Below are 18,119 nucleotides of genomic sequence, written 5' to 3'. Positions count from 1 at the left end.
TTATGATAATGATAATGATAATTCAATAGTCAATTGCATTACAGTAACTATTTTTATCCAAAGTTACACAATCTCCGACAAACTTAAATTAATTTTTTTTTTTTTTTTTTTTTATTAATATTAATTCATTTACTTAGTCATTATTTTATTGTTGTTTTACTGCTCCAAATGGATTGTTTATCTTATTTATTTACAAAGTAACATAACACACAAACAAATATACGTACATTCACCACCAATTTTAGTTGATTTGTTCTAACATCACAATTTACAGTTTTTTTAATCGTGGTATTTAACAGTGTTTGAACAATTATCATCGCCTTTTAATTAAATTACAAAATTGACTTGGACAATATTTCATTTTTTATTTTTATTATTTATTAATTCATTATACGTAATAAAGATCAGGTGAAAATACCATCAATAAATTTTAATACAATTATTTATTATACGACGTTTCGTCGGTTTTATTCCGACATCCTCAGGTATCTAGTTTAACAGACAAAATAATACAGTCATTTAAAAAAAATCATAAATAAACTAATATAAGTCAATACTATTACTAATCCGTAAACATCAGCAACTAATAACAATAACAAATAAATTAAATAAAATTACAAGCAATAAAAAGTTACCTCGAATATTTTGTCAAAGTGATTATAAACTATCGGAACATGTTATGTTTTACTTTTATTTCAAATCTTTATATATATATATTTTTTCTGTGCGTGTGTTTGTCACTGAATTCCTTCTAAACGGCTGGACCGATTTGAATGAAATTTTTTGTGTGTCTTCCGGTGGATTCCAGAATGGTTTAGATTCACAATTCAGTCCACGGGAAAATGTTTATTTAATAGATTATTTATTTATAAATTGTTGTTGAGCTTGAGTACCCACATGCACTTTTCATATATTTTATAAATATCATATATATAAGATATATGAAAAAATTGATGTGGGTACTTAAATGAAAGGTCTCGATGAGTATAAAATCATAATGGACTTATATTTACGAAAATGTTAATAATTAACGAATTATAATGTATTTTGTTAACTAATGATTTTTTTAACGATATAAGCTCATTCCGATGTTACATTCATCAAGAGCTTTCATTTGAGTACCCACATGCATTTTTGATATATTTTTCACATATACATATATATAATGTATATAAATATATAAAATATATAAAAAATTGATGTGGGTACTCAAATGAAAGGTCTCGATGAGTGTAATGTCGAGATGAGCTTATATCTTAAAAAATATCATTAGTTGACAAGATACAATGTAATTTCTTAATTATTGACGTTTTTAAAGATATAAGCTCATCCCGATGTTATACTTATCGAGACCTTTCATTTGAGTACCCACATGCATTTTTCATATATTTTATATATTTCATAAATATTATATATAATATATATATAAGATATATAAAAAAATTCATGTGGGTACTCAAATGAAAGGTCTCGATAAGTATAAAATCAGAATGGGCTTATATTTACGAAAATGTTAATTATTGAGGAATGCCCATTGCATTTTTTTAACTAATGATGTTTTTAACTATACAAGCTCATTCCTAAAATTTCTAAATTTAAGACGTGTGTACAGGATAACGTCTGTCGGGTTTGCTAGTTTTTTTATAATTTTTTTTCTTCTAAATTAAAAAAAATATTTTTTTTTTCTAATTTCTTAAATTTCTTAAATTTATCTTCTCTTTACAAATGCTATGTATTGTATAACATCATTAGTACTAAACATTCTACACATAAAAATTTAATCATATTGTTGTAAATTGCCGAGGGCGTTTCTTTACAAATAAATAAATAAATAAATAAAACATAGTCATACCAAAAATATTCACATAGTCATACAAATATTCGAGGTAATTTTTTATTGTTTGTAATTTTATTTAATTTATTTGTTATTAGTTGCTGATGTTTACGGATCAGTAATAGTATTGACTTATATTAGTTTATTTATAATTTTTTTTAACTGATTGTATTATTTTGTCTGCCAAACTAGACACCTGAGGATGTCGGAATAAAACCGACGAAACTTCGTATAAAAAATCATTGTGTTAAAATTTATTGATGGTCTTTTCACCTGATCCTTATTACGTATTATATCTTAAAAAAGTTTCACTATTAATTCATTATTTTGTCGGATTTTTTTTTTTTCTATACTTATATCAAGTGTTTCAACATTTAATAAATATTTAACGCTGGTGAAAAATGGTCATTAGGTAAAAAAATCATTATAAATTTTTTCTGGTTCTTTTGGCGATTGCCGAAATAAGCTCAAGTGTAATTAAATTTAATTAATAACTTTATCACTGATAAAATTTATTTGCATTAATAATTACTTATCGATTATCCCGATTTTACTTTTAACATTAATTTTTACTTTTAAAATTAATGTTTCAATAACAAGGCATTTACGTGGATCGTAACTTTGTTGATTTTGTTAAAAAACTCAATCATCCGTTAATACAATAAATAACTTTACAATTAATGTTATTCACAACAGTTAATTAAAAATAAAAACAATAAGTAGGTTTTTTTGTTGTGTAATTAAAAATAATAAAACACTTGAATGATTATTTCACAACCTAACTTAACCAGAAGTCAGTCGTGGTTTAAAAATACGTGAAAAAATGTTATTATTTATTTTAAAAATACAACTAGAAAAGTTTTTAATATAGTTCATTTTTATAGACGGCAAAAATAAAAACAAAATTTATTAAAATATTCAATCGAATGTAATGTCAATACGTCAAAAATAGCCACTAAAATAATTAAACGGCTCCACGTAATTTTTACTGCAACTTTTTTTTTAACTTTCCATTTATGTACGTCCTAATTTTATATAATAGTGCAGTAATAAATAAAAATAAAAAGACATTTATATGATTTACCCTATCAGAGATCATACAATGGACGATTTTACGGAAGAATTTTTAATAATAATAATTTACAATAATAATTATAGTAGTCGTAGAAATAATATGTATCTGTTTAATATATTGTAACCAGTAATCGCTAATCATACAACACATCTCACAGATAGTATGACATTTGTATTTTTTTCATTTATTTACTTTTTTTTTTTCCGCGTAAAACACTCAACAAAACTGTACAGCACGCAATCGCTAGTGACTCAATAACTCATTCGCTCATTTTCACTTTCACCGAGATTTAAATACACACAATACACAATACAACACATCATCACACATTATTGTTGTTATTTTTCAAGCTGTGTATATTAATGAATTTAATTTTAATGAAACGATATCATCATTTTGTAAATAGGAGGATGCAACAGCAAAAAAGACAATTCATAGAGCTATTCAATTCATTTTTTTTGTCTTATCATTTATTATTATTATTATTAATTTTACTTATTTAATCATTAATTTTTTTTTTCATTTTTACTTTTTGGTTACTGCGATAATTATTTTTAGACATACCTATAACAGACTTTGCAGATATGTAGAAATTAAAAATTTTCAATTTAATTATCTAGATGACTAAGTACATTTAAAATGTCTGCCACAGATTTGTCTGACTCTTATCTGTGATTATAATATTAGATGGTACATATTTTTTTTTTTTTTTTTTTTTTAGATAGTGCATTTTATTTGTTTATTTTAAAATATCTAAATTACAAAATTATCAGTTTGTTAAAATTTTTTTATACTAAAATGCTGCTGATTGCTCCTCTATAAAGCTGCAAAACTTTATTAACGTCGAACACATATCAATTTCATATTTTAATGAACAAAGTTCTCAATTCCCCCGCCCTCGTTACTGTATTTACTCCTGAGAATATACTATGCAAAAAAATTTTTTTTTTATTGCATATTCCTTTAAATCTTCATTAATTATTTTTTTTTTTTTTCAGTATACATGGAAAGAACAAGATGACACTGGATATCATCCCAGATTATACTCAGTGAAATCTGTGATGAAAAAAAATTTCAGATAGTAGCTAAAAAAATCGAGATTATACTGCGTGATATCTGGATTATACTCATTGTAATCTAGATTATACTCAGTGATATCTGTGATTAAAAAAAATTTTAGATAGTAGCTAAAAAAAATCCAGATTTTACTGCGTGATATCTGTATTATATTCATTGTAATTTAGATTATACTCATTGTAATCTGGATTATACTCAATGATATCTGGATCATACTAATTGTAATCTGGATTATACTCAGTGATATTTGTGGTGAAAAAATTTTAGATAATAGCTAAAAAAATCCAGATTATACTGCGTGATATCTGGGTTATTGTAATTTGGATTATACTCATTATAATCTGGATTATACTCAGTGTAATCTGGGTTATACTAGCTACTATCTGAAATTTTTTTTCACTCATTATAATCTGGGATGATATCCAGTGTCATCTTGTTCTTTCTTTGTATATTTATGAAAATATTAATCGTAGTTAATGAATTAAATAAACTACATGAATGAATTATGTAATGTACTATTAATAATTCAAGATTGATCGATATTTCATTAATTAAATAATTCAACAATAGACATGACGAATTTTGATAATGTCAATTACACTGTAGACACCGACGGTTGATGAAGATGACATAGTTATAATTTATAATAATAATAATATTAATATTAATTGTAATAATTAATCGTATGTATCAATAATATTAAAAATAATAATATTAACTAATTAATAATTAATAATGAAGATGATAAAAATAAATGTATAGCGTGGTAAAGTATCAGTGGCTATGAAGATGATTGTATTGTTGTTGTTGTTGTTTAATTGGACAATGGCGGTGGCGTAGGCGTGGGTGTAGTCGTAACAGTAGTATGTTGTAGCACGGAGTCCCTGGACGCAGAACGACTGACGTCTCTCAATAATTTAACAGCCTCGCGTTCAGGATCTCCGTTGTCTTCGGCGACTTTGCCACACCGTTTGCCACCTCCAGCACTAGCTCCAGTTAACGTAGCTCTTGGAACATTATTATCCCCAGCACTAATATCCGCGCACTGTACCGTTCCCCCGAGCCCAACAGTAACAGGCAGTCATTTCTGTCGTCCACTTTTTTTCTTCTTTCGTTTAAAAAAGCAGCAGCATCTGGAAATAAAGCAAACACTAATAGGACTTAGAATCGCTTCTCATTATTTTTCAATCTTTATAAATACACACATGCATACATACACCTTATGTTTGTTATATTACATTGCATCGCATTACTCAGATAGACAGATAGATGTGTTTGTATTGAGACATGCTTCAAGATTAAGTTTAATGGGGCATACCGTTGCTGTTATGTTATGAAAAAATTTGTCGACCCGGGAATAAAGTTGACGAGTGTACAAGTACAGTTAAGTCTGTGTTTTATAGTTTTAATTTTAATTGTTGTAATAATAAATTTAATATTTGTTAAAATATACTTAATAGGGTGGTGCAAAAAAACCGACTATTTTTTTTTTTTAGTCTCGAGTGATGTTTTAAGAGTTCACTACAAGGACAGCTTAAAATAAAATTTTCAAGAGGTCGCTCCAAATTTTTTAAAATTTCAAAAATTGTCAAAAATCGATTTTTTTTTTTTTTAATTTTTTTTGTCGTTGTGTCATAATTTTATAGACAAAAAAAAAGGTTTTCCTGAAAGTTTCAGTTCAAAATGTAAATTTTAAAAGGTCGCTCATAATTTTTTTTTTTAATTTATCAGTGACTATTTAATTGGATTAGCATTTTTTGACTCTGAAATTTAAAAAAAATTATGAGCGACCTTTCAAAATTTAAATTTTGAATTGAAACTTTTAGGAAGTTATTTTTTTTTGTCTATAAAATGATGACGTAACGAGAAAAAAAATTGAAAAAAAAAATTTCGATTTTTGAAATTTAAAAAAATTTGGAGCGACCTCTTAAAATTTTTTTTTTGAGTTGTTCTTTGGAGAGGACTCTTAAAACATCAAAAACTGACATTTTTTCACTCGAAACTTAAAAAAAAAAATAGTTGGTTTTTTTGCGCCACCCTAATACTTAATAGTTAATTAAGAGTGAATTAAAGAAGAAAAATAATATAAGTATAATTGTATTAATTAAATAATGAATGATAGAAGTTGAAGAAAAAATTTTTAATAAAAGTTATTGAGCACGAAAACCACGTTATCTAAATGTTTATTACATTTTCTAAAACTCGGTTAATTTTATGCGTGATTCACATCTATTACAATGGCTTATCTATCGGCTTCAAGTTGCCACACTATTTAACAATTATTTTAGATCTTTTCTTTTCATTAAACACTTGATACACTATTTTTGAACAAATAAAAAACAGATATCTAAAATTGATTAGTTCCTTATAATAATAATTAATTTACCGAGGTTAGTAATTATTTACAACAAAAATTTAACAAAATAGTTTTGTAAAAAATAAGTCGAGTCTTATAATTAAAATAAGTACATGATTATTGTCAAGGTGAAAAATCGTTTGTCTCTGTTGATGAGTAGTAATTAAAGATATAGAGCTCTGATCATAATTATTATTGTTTTTTAAGCTTGGAAATATTGAGAAGATATTTGTATCGTGCTACAAAATCATTGGCAGGTCTTGAGGATTGTTTGGGAATATTAAGTGAGTCTGAAATATTTTTAGTGCTTTTATATAAAACACGATCAACTCCACACCGTGGACACTTTTTTCTCGCTTTCGTAAGATTAACAGGGCTGGAAAAATTATAAAAGTAATTGATTTTTTGAGTTATTGTTTCAGAGTATGTAAAGTAAAAAAAAAAAAAATATGTTATAGTTAAAGTAAAAAAAAATTAAAAATAGACATAAGTAATAATTTACATATGAGGTAACTGACATGCAGTGCTCGTAAAAATTACAATGTAATTAGTACTAACTTGGTTTCATCGATCATCTCCACTTCCTGCGGTGCAGTAATTGGTGTGTTTGAATGTCCAGCAGTCGGATCGTCATTTGCCAGTTCTCCGTTTGTCGAGGATACCACCTAAATTAATTATAAAATATTGTAATTAATTATTTTGGCATATTAATTTAATAAATCAATCATCAGCAACAGGGTTTAACAGTGGATATAAAAATTTGTGGTGAACAAAATTATGTATTTTAATAAAACTAAATAATTTAAATAAATTTAATCCACAGTATTTACAGTAATTTATAAATAGGGGAAATATTTAACCCTAGACTGGTCACCCTATGAGCGTGACGCCGCGCTCAATTATATTTTGTTTATTACATCTTCAATATTTACTAAAATTATTCAAAAAAATTTGAATTTGTTCCTTGAACATTTTAGAATATATTAATAATTTTTTCAAACATCTTCGAAAACGTTAAATTGCTGAAAAAAAATTTCTTAAAAAAATTTGCGGGGCTTTCCTCATCGCTTGACCAGAGTCGTAAGTAGTTTTTTGTCCGCGGCGTTGCCGAAAACACCTCTAGTCTCTGCCTGTCAAACGTGTATGAACTGGCAACACTGTACGCTCTAGAAGCATTGCGGCAAATCCCTCATCACTCGACCAAAGTCGTTAAGTCGCGTTTGTTGACCAGTCTAGGGTTAAACATCTACAGACTGTAAAAAATTTAAGGTTCAAAAAAAAAAATTTTTAATAAAAACTAGCAACCTTACAGTCACTATGTAACTGCAGTATCATGTGAATTATAAATAATTAAAATTTTGCTTTATTAAATAATGACTTTTGTTAAATTGCACTGTACTTTTTTAAATATTGACGTTTTTAAATATATAAGCTCATCCCCATGTTACACTCATCAAGAGCTTTCATTTGAGTACCCACATGCATTTTTGATATATTTTACATATATACGTATATATAATATATATAAATATATGAAAAATCGATGTGGGTACTCAAATGAAAGGTCTCGATGAGTGTAACATCAGGATGAGCTTATATCTTTAAAAATGTCAATACTTCACAAGATACAAGGTCGTTTCTTATGTTAAATTGCACTTTATTTTCTTAACAATTGACATTTTTTAAGATATAAGCTCATCCCGATGTTACACTCATCAAGAGCTTCCATTTGAGTACCCACATGCATTTTGATATATATATATATATATATATATATATATATATATATATATATATATATATATATATATATATATATATATATATATATATATATATATATAAATATATATATAAATAAATAAATATATAAAATATATAAAAAATTGATGTGGGTACTCAAATGAAAGATCTTGATGAGTGTAATATCGGGATGAGCTTATATCTTTAAAAATCTCAATATTTCACAAGATACAACAAGGTCGTTTCTTAATTATGTTATATTGCACTCTACTTTCTTAAATATTGACATTTTTAAATATATAAGCTCATCCCGATGTTACACTCATCAAGAGCTTCCATTTGAGTACCCACATGCATTTTGATATATATATATATATATATATATATATATATATATATATATATATATATATATATATATAAATAAATATATATAAATAAATATATAAAATATATAAAAAATTGATGTGGGTACTCAAATGAAAGATCTTGATGAGTGTAACATCGGGAGGAGCTTATATCTTAAAAAATGTCAATAGTTTACAAGATACAAGGTCATTTCTTAATTATGTATCTAGAAACAGAGCATTTTCAAATGCAGCCCAAATACTTATCATCATAAATTGACTATTGGTAAGAATGATATGAAACCTTAAAAAGGCACAACTCCAGGTCAAGACCTTTCTAATGATACCAAATTTAACCATAAAAACCCATTTTATGATATAAATACAATGTCCACAAAATTTTGCTTATTCTCTTAATAATATAAATAAAAAACCAGAAATTTTTTACAGACTATAACAATATAATTCTAAACGACATTTAATTAGTAGGTTACGGATATCAAAACAACAACAAATAATTAAAAATTAACAATAATAATAATTAAAAATTAGTCAATAATCGTCTTGTAATATTGATAGATAAAATAAAGTTACTAACTTACATAGTTAATTAGGGTAATTAGCAAAAAAAATACCCAGGAGAGAATTGTTATCAAAGAGACAAGGATACAGAGTACCATGCGTCGTTAATCGATAAATAATAAAATAAAGAGGTATTTATAATAAATGATTAAAGGATTAAATTAATTGCTTATGAACTGACCATAATCCGATGATGCCGTAACTAGAAAGAAATATTTATTGAGCCATTGATTAACGAATCGGCTTATAAGTATGGATGAATATAAACTCAATAAAATAAAAAAATTATGGTAACACGCGCAGAGAAGATATTTTATTATTTTTTTTCTTTACTTTTAAGGATATGTAAATGGAGTAATGGAATAAGAGGATAAAAAATTGGAAGTAGGATAATGCGGGTTCACTCACCTGTACTGAACCATGTCTGTCGGCAGGCGTCAATGTACCACCAGCCCCCGTTTGTTTGACTGTATCAGGCCATGTGGTTCCCACCCCTCTACCGCCCCCTCCTCCCACCCCTCCACCTGCCACGTCCTGGAGGAACAAGCGGGACATTGTTGGAAATGTGTCTTGTTAGTTGACTCTGAATCGAGTTAAAAGGAAAACGCGAGATGATCCTTATATCAGTAGCTTTGATTTATCATTTTATAGAAAAAATCTACTATTTTTTTAAATTTTCTTTTCTTTAGAATCTCATTTCATTTTGCGACTATTCCTTTTATCACCGATCAATCATATCATAATAATAACAATCATAATAATAATAATAATAATTATAGCAACAGTATTTAGGACAACGCGATTGTTATAGTCAGTTCGACTGTAATTTTTTAGCGCCAACAAATCTACCTCTTGCCTACTGCAATTTAATTTATTTTTTTACTGACTAAACTTTTAATTATTATTATTATTATAATAATAATAATACAATTTTATTTTATAGTATTAATGAATAAATAATAAAATAAAATAATAACAATAAATCTAGCGGCTACGGTGTATTAATTAATTCCAAATAAATTTTACTTTTTATCTTGACGAATAAATTTTACGAGGCTTACATATCTCCCGTGAATTTCCACGTTCACCTCATCCATCATCAGAATGACCTCCTCCTCATAATCATCATAATCCTATAGATCGGTGGGTCACGTAAATCCAAATATCGAATAGTAGTTCAATTTAATAAAAAAAAAATAAATTATATACGACGTACTAATTTTTTATTTATTATTTTTTCTCGCCGTTTTTTTCTAAATATTTTATTCAATTTATTTATTTAAAAATAATACTATCTCTAAAATTCTTGGACTTTAAATTTAAAAACCGATTTTATTTAAATAACTATTTCTCGATGCGACTATTCGATTTAATTAATATACTTGTCATATTAACTCGATAATTAATTAATAACGGCGTTTTATTGCTTTGACAATAAACTTTAGATAGGACATGCGGTTACTTTAATAACAGAAAAGTGTGTGTTGCTATACACGCGCATGCTAGAGATAACATGACCCGCGATTTTTATTACCTTGTAAGTGGTAGGATGCCGATCTCGATTGGGCGACACAACTATTTCATGTCCTGTTTGCATCGATCCAACTGGTGTTGACTGTAATTACAAATAGGTATAAATTAGTTTTATTTATTGTCAATTTTTATTTTATTACTTGTTTTGTAAATTAATACCAATTAATATACCTATCATTTTTTATGATTGTATTTTACATGTTAATACTAAGGTAAAAACCCCAATTATTGACAGGGGTCTAAATATTTATATATTTATATTTATATTTATATTTTATGCCGTAAGATGGACGGCAGAGTTCATAAGAAGGTCCACTTTTGCAAGCATGGAATGTGTTATCCATAAATGCTTGTAAATTTACAATTGAAGTAAAAATTTTTCTCTTGGTTATAATTATTATTATTATCATAATTATAATTTCAAAAAAAAAATTACTCAGAATAAAAATAATTTTTATAAAAAATTTCTTAAAGAAAATAATAATAATAATAATAATAATTATTATTATTATTGTAATTTCAAAAAAAATTACTCAGAATAAAAATAATTTTCATAAAAAATTTCTTGAATAAAAAAATTTTTTTATATTTTTGACACCCTAAATTATTTTTAAATATATTTAATTATCTCTAATGAAAATAACTATCATATAAAATTTTATGAAATTCTAATTAATTAAAAAATTGAAAAAAATTACTGTCAATTAAAAATATTAAATATTAATGATTAAAAAAAAAAAAAATAAAGAGCACCAGTTCATCAAGCCAGCTTACGAGCTTCTATTTTCTTAATAACTTATTTGATTAGAAAAGCATTTTTTTTAAATGCCGAGTTTAAATTAATTTCTTCATCTAAGTATATAATCTTTTTTTTTTTTTAATTAACAATATATGAAAAATTTATAAAATTGAATAATCGAAATTGTATGCTTTATAATATTTAAATAATGGGTGTCAATAACTAGATCATAATTTTTAATTACTTTATTTAAACCTAAAAAATTTACTGTAAGAGTTTGAACTCTTCTGATTTAATATTTATTATTTTTAAATTAATTTTTATATTTTTAATAGTAATTAATCATTTACGGAAATTATTTTTAATAAAATTTAATAAAATTGATTACTTAATAATAAGTTTCGATAAATAAGAATAAGCAGATGATTCGACGCATGCGCAGTATAGGTGTCAATAATTGGGGCTAAGGTATGTCAATAATTAGATCAATGAGTATTTTAACTTGTCAATAATTGGTATATCCGGATACTCTATTTAATTATTTAAAATCATTAAAAAAAAAATTTATTAGTAAAAACATTACTTGAGACATTACCACAAAAAAAATTCAACGATAGTGATATTTGATTGCTTAAAAAAAATTAAATCAAGTGTCAATAATTGGGGCTTTTACCTTATTTATAGTTGAAACTATTTTAAAAAATTTATATGTCAATACAAGACATTTTAGTATTGTGTACAACGTACTTGAAAGTTTTAGAATAGAGTCCAGGAAATGCAAGACGCCACTCGAAATAAATATGGTGTAATCCGGAAAAATAGTATACCTACAGATGTTAGTTAGAAAAAAAAAAAAAAAAAAAAAAAAAAAAAAAAAAACGTGTGTTTTATCTGTACAAAAATGTGATTTCCTCAAGATAGTGGATTTAACTTGTGTAAAGAATAATATAAGAGTCAAAAAATAAGTACCAAGTAAATATAACATAATTGCTGATTGTTGATAACAAAGCACGAAAATAGCATGTAAACATAGCGTAATAGTGTGTGATAGTGACAACAACGATTTACTTGATAACATGATAATAAATAAAATCTCCAAGTAGGTACTGTATTGTATCTCTGTGAGGAGGTATCAGTGCAGTGACGAACCTTGTCCGATTTTGTTTTCCCAACCCAAGATGGTGCAGCAAATCTCAACTGCCGAAGCTGTTGAAAGTTAGGAGGCTAGATAATACATTGATAGGCAGCATGCAAAGTTAAAATATTATAATTTAAAAGCTAATATTTACAATATTAATCCATTCGAGACAGCAGTTTTGTTTTGGCCTATCACATGATAGACAGGACAGACAGATTGAGAGATAGATAGAGATTTATAGAGATATTTTATCAATTTTTTATTGGACATTGTTATTTGTTTTTGGGCATGCTAACAGGCAATTTGAAGCTCATTTAACACCCACCATAGTCTTGCCCGTCCAATCAAATTCGCCGTCATGGACGAATCCTCGCCGCTCGAAAAGATCCTGGAAGAGTTTCCTCAAGTACTCGTAATCAGGTGTCTCGAAAAAGTCTAATCTCCGTACGTAACGTAAATAAGTGGCCATTTCCTCGGGATGCCCATCACAAAGGACCTCTATTGGTGTCGCTCGCTTCGTGTCACCGATCTTTTGATAGCGCTCCTTCAGCGTGTCTGCTTTCAGTCCTTGCCAGGGCAAGCTGCCTCGAAGGAAGTACATAAACATGTGACCGAGTGCTTCTAAGTCGTCTCTCCTACTTTGCTCTGAAATAATATAACGTTTTAGTTTTTATAATTCAGTAATTAAAAAGTAGAAAAGAGACGCCATTTGGCCACACCCGAAATGGAAGGTAGATTTCATAGATTGAATCATCTTGTCTCAATAACTTTCGTTTGACATGGAATGAAATTTATTTTAACATAAATAAGGGTGGTTCTCTGTAAGGACGTCTCAGATCTGTACAAAATTGTCCGACTAAAATATTTTTAATTTTATTAGAAAAAAAATTAACAAGGGCTACAAAACTATCAGCTTAATCATAATAAATAAACAGCCGATTTAATTTTTGCTTTTTCGATATTTGTGTATCTTTTGCCATATAACATGACAGGTGACTGTTTTTTTTTTTATCAAATTGAGAAAAATCAAGCAAACTATTTCAATGCATTCAACTTTTCAAGTTCTCAATGAATGTTTACATTAATTAGAATAATATTAAGACTTATGGATCCAATTTTATAAATAAATTATAAATAAAAATAGTTGCCAGGGGACTGAGTTTTGAAGTGGCCCAGACACATATTTCCAGCACAAACAGTGCTTTGACACTAAATAAAATGGCGATAAAGCGCTAACAGCCTTATGGTTATTAACTCAAGGCGAGTTAGATCCTTATAAACCTTACAAAAGGTAAAATAACGCGCTGGATTTTTTTTTTTTGGCTTTGAACTTCTGGCAGGGGACTGTTCTTAAAATGCCTGGGACAAACTTTGGTTTAATAAATTTAATGAAACAAATTAATTTTCGGTACTTTTTATTGAAGAAGATTGTTAGTTAACTAATTAAATTTATAAACATTATGGACCAAATTATATATTATGGACGAATAACTTCAAATTTAATCTTAAAGTTTTAATTTTGGGAATGGGACAGCCCAGGGGACTGTTATTTCGGTGGTTTACGAATTTATAGCAAAAAAACCAAAATTTATTTCATTTTAGTTTTCAATGCTCCAAATAGAAATGTTTTTTTACTTTCGTAATAAATTTTTTTTAGTAACAAAAAAACAATTTTTTTTAATAAAAAAATGCCTGGGACAGCAAAAAACATCCTTACAGAGAATCACCCATAAGTAGGTTGTATTAAATATTGCCTGAAAATGGTTCAATTGAACTTTTAACTCCGATAAAATAACTAATAATTTGCAAATAGTTAACGTTATATCCGTCAAATTAGAAGGAATTTTATAAGCTTTCACATGAATTTATCAAAAATCAGCTATCCTTTTGCTATTAAAAGTTATACATAAATGAAGTCGTCAAAAACGTAATTTTTACTATTTTGATCATTATGAAGAGCTACTACTTCTGAACCAATCGAAGATTTCACTGATTTTAGGACTCATGCAAGCTAATTGTCCTAGGAATGTAAATACTAAATTTCATAAGAATTTGTTGAGAATTCTCGACAGAATAACATTCATAAGTCGGTTGTACTACACATTGCCTGAAAATGGTTCAATAGAACGCTTAATTTTGATAAAATAACTAAAAATGGTCAAAATGTCAATGTTATATACGCCAAATTGAAGGTAATTTTATGAACTTTCACATGAATTTATCAAAAATTAGCCATCTCTTTTCAATCAAAAGTTATACATCAATGAAATCACCGAAAACGTGATTTTCACTATTTTGATAATTTTAAAGAGCTGCCATTTCTAAACTTATTGAAGGATTTCGCTCATTTTCGAACTCATTCAAGGTTATTATCCAAAGAATATGTGTAACAAATTTCATCTAGATCCGTCAAGAATTGTAGACACAATCGCGGTAACATCCCGCGTTATATTACATACATATATAAATTTTTTAACTAACGTTATTTTATGATACTGAAGTTAGCAGACGTCTAAAAATTTTTGATTTTTTTTATTAATTAAATTACAACTAAAAAAATATTTCTAAAAAATTGCACTTATAGTTTTTCAAGTTTTTTACATGTGAATTTTTTTTTTAATTGTTTAATTGAAATTTTTTCAATAAAAAATTTTGAAATATCGGCTAACTTCATTTTCATGTTATTTTTGAGTTTTACTCGACTACTTAAGAGATATTAAGACGAAATTCCGAGTAAATTCCGACATGAAGACCAATGCAAAAGATTGATTTCTATGAAATCTACCTAAAAAGAGCGAGGAGCTAATTTAAACAGTTTAAAAAATTTTTAAACATCATTACAAGTAGTTAATCTTGCTTTTAATCTTTTTAATTGAAAGAAATTTTTGGACCGACAATTTTTTATACTTTAAAAGATAAAATGATTGACAGTTTTTTATTTTAATTCTTTTACTTTTGAAGCATAATAATAAAAACAATTCACCCCAATTTTTAGCCCCTCTTTCTTTTTAAAGTAAGTAAGTAAGTAAGTAAGTAAGTAAGTAGGTAAGTAGAAAAATAAATAAATATCAAACCTTTTCCAAGATGAGTGTTGATACTCATATAACGCGCAGTACCGGTAAGACTCTTGTGTTCCCGGTAAGGTATATGTTTGTTAGTATCCAAATCTATGTATTCTTTGGCCAATCCAAAATCGATGATATGAATTATTTTCTCTCGTTTAGTCGTACTACGTCCAATAAGGAAATTTTCCGGCTTGACATCACGATAAATCAGATGTCGACTGTGTACATACTCTATCCTATGGAGCTGTATGGTAAAACAATATGAATACGGCGTGTTGTTAGTTAGGATTTATGACTTTAGTGTTGGTTTGCTGGTGCAAACCGGGGGCAATGACACCCCGGTGTTTATTGTACATTTAGAATAGTTTATACTATACAGGCAGACAGACAGACAGATAGATAGATACACAGACACACATATCGACAAATATCCATTTAATTACAAGTTTTTAAATTACCAGTTGTGTTGCTATGCTGAGAACTGTTTTTAGTGTGAATCTTCGCCCGCATAAGTCGAACAAATCTTCCAAACTCGGTCCAAGGAGCTCCATTACCAGTGCGTTATATTTACCGCATGGACCGAAGTAGTACACCTCCGGTACACCTTCTATATGCGTGTTATGAACTGTATAACAATTAATTTTTTTTTATTAAAAATTTTTTATTTACAATAATGAAAAATTTAATTGATTTAAGAAAAAAACCTAGCAAAATTGCAGTCACTATGTGAACTATAAATAAATAAAATTTTGGTTTATTAAATAATGACTTTTATTAAATTGCACTGTGCTTTCTTTAATATTGACGGCTTTAAAGATATAAGTTCATCTCGATGTTACACTCATCAAGACCTTTCATTTGAGTACCCACACGCATTTTCATATATTTTTCATATATTCATATATATAAATATATAAAATATATGAAAAATTTATGTGGGTACTCAAATTAAAGGTCTCAATGAGTGTAATGTCGGGATGAGCTTATATCTTTAAAAATGTCAATATTTTACAAGATACAAGGTCGTTTCTTAATTATGTTAAATTGCACTGTATTTTCTTAACTATTGACATTTTTAATGATATAAGCTCATCCCGATGTTACACTCATCAAGAGCTTTCATTTGAGTACCCACATGCATTTTGATATATTTTTCATACATACATATATATATAATATATATAAAAAATTGATGTGGGTACTCAAATGAAAGGTCTCGATGAGTGTAACATCAGGATGAGCTTATATCTTTAAAAATGTCAATATTTCACAAGATACAAAGTCGTTTCTTAATTATGTTAAATTGCACTGTATTTTCTTAACTGTTGACATTTTTAAAGATATAAGCTCATCCCGATGTTACATTCATCAAGAGCTTTCATTTGAGTACCTACATGTATTTTTGATATATTTTTCATATATACATATATATAATATATATAAATATATAAAATATATGAAAAATTGATGTGAGTACTCAAATGAAAGCTCTTGGTGAGTGTAATGTCGGAGTGAGCTTATATCTTTAAAAATGTTAATATTTCACAAGATACAAGGTCATTTCTTAATTATATATCTAGAGATAGAGTATTTTCGAATACAGCCTAAGTACTTATCATAATAAATTAACTATTGGTGAGAATGAAATGAAACCTTGAAAAGGCACAAATTTAAGTCAAGACCTTTGCAATGAGACTAAATTTCACTAAAAAAAACGATTTTATCATATGACTATCTTGGAAACAAAATTTTTCTTTATCTCTTAATAATATAGATTATTTAACTAAAAAGTTCTTCTTAAATATTTATCAGTGTAGTCTTTCGTAGTAGAATTTAATTTAACTTTATTTTAAACAGTACCGACGACTATAAATTTTTTAACGTGTGAATTATTGCTTTAAGAATAATCAATAAAAACATTTATTAATTCATCTACTAGTTTTACTTTTTTATAGAGATAACGAATGAATGTAAAAAGTCTTGTAGGCAATTACGAAACTAATGCTCGATGGTTTATAAATATTTTAAATGAACTCACCATGTGTACCTAATAATTTGTAAAACCTATATTCTAAATGAAGCTGTGGCGCCTTTGACTTCATTGGTTCCTAAAAAAAAAAAAAAAAAAAAAAAAAAAAATAAAATAGTCAATAAAGTTTTTCTGAGAGTAAATAAAAGATAAGAGATAAAAATTAAACACTTACCATTTTAATAGCTACGTGTTCATTATTATAGAGGTTTTTTCCTGAAAATAATAAAACACAATGAGTATACGTTTATTTATTTATTTTAATTTATTAACTCATGATAAAATGTTCAGTTCATTATAAATTACATTCACGCGACTCAGAGACCCGGAGTGATCATCAAAGAGGATTTAATTCCAACCAACGAGACAAAGATTTCGTTGTTGTCTTACTAAGTAAGAGGCTGAATATAAAAAAGATGCTTTGCTCAATTCAACGACCAGTGGCCATCAGCCACTGAAGAATCTCTTGTCTTTTCTTTCATACTCTTACAATATTTATTTTACAATAAATTCATAATTATTTTCACCTCAAATTTTAATTAAGCACGACCTTTCGAATGGATTTAATTAAAATTGTCAGCGGTGTAAATAAATATTTACA

At 27.0% G+C, this 18,119-nt stretch overlaps 1 protein-coding gene across 14 annotated transcripts in view; it reads right to left on the bottom strand.

The window, feature by feature from the left end:
- Positions 1 to 4,431: 4,431 nt before the first annotated feature.
- Positions 4,432 to 18,119, bottom strand: part of LOC123258743 (casein kinase I) — a 31,685-nt gene continuing 17,997 nt past the window's right edge. The window contains exons 3-14 of one of the 14 annotated variants that reach the window (XM_044718939.1): positions 17,694 to 17,734; positions 17,528 to 17,597; positions 15,948 to 16,114; positions 15,499 to 15,733; positions 12,750 to 13,069; positions 12,436 to 12,510; positions 10,549 to 10,629; positions 10,076 to 10,147; positions 9,423 to 9,548; positions 9,196 to 9,216; positions 6,901 to 7,007; positions 4,432 to 5,137 (exon numbers count right to left, since the gene is read on the bottom strand). In XM_044718939.1, coding sequence (XP_044574874.1) covers positions 5,068 to 5,137; positions 6,901 to 7,007; positions 9,196 to 9,216; positions 9,423 to 9,548; positions 10,076 to 10,147; positions 10,549 to 10,629; positions 12,436 to 12,510; positions 12,750 to 13,069; positions 15,499 to 15,733; positions 15,948 to 16,114; positions 17,528 to 17,597; positions 17,694 to 17,734 — 1,385 coding nt within the window. In that variant the 3' untranslated portion in view covers positions 4,432 to 5,067. Of the gene's footprint in view, positions 5,138 to 6,111; positions 6,719 to 6,900; positions 7,008 to 9,195; positions 9,217 to 9,422; positions 9,598 to 10,075; positions 10,148 to 10,548; positions 10,630 to 12,435; positions 12,511 to 12,749; positions 13,070 to 15,498; positions 15,734 to 15,947; positions 16,115 to 17,527; positions 17,598 to 17,693; positions 17,735 to 18,119 lie in introns of those variants that run through there. The other 13 variants (XM_044718940.1, XM_044718937.1, XM_044718941.1 and 10 more) reach the window with 13 other exon arrangements.

This window comes from Cotesia glomerata, linkage group LG2 (genome assembly GCF_020080835.1).
Source record: "Cotesia glomerata isolate CgM1 linkage group LG2, MPM_Cglom_v2.3, whole genome shotgun sequence".
Lineage (NCBI taxonomy): Eukaryota > Metazoa > Arthropoda > Insecta > Hymenoptera > Braconidae > Cotesia > Cotesia glomerata.
This window is presented reverse-complemented; position numbering and strand designations above follow the sequence as displayed.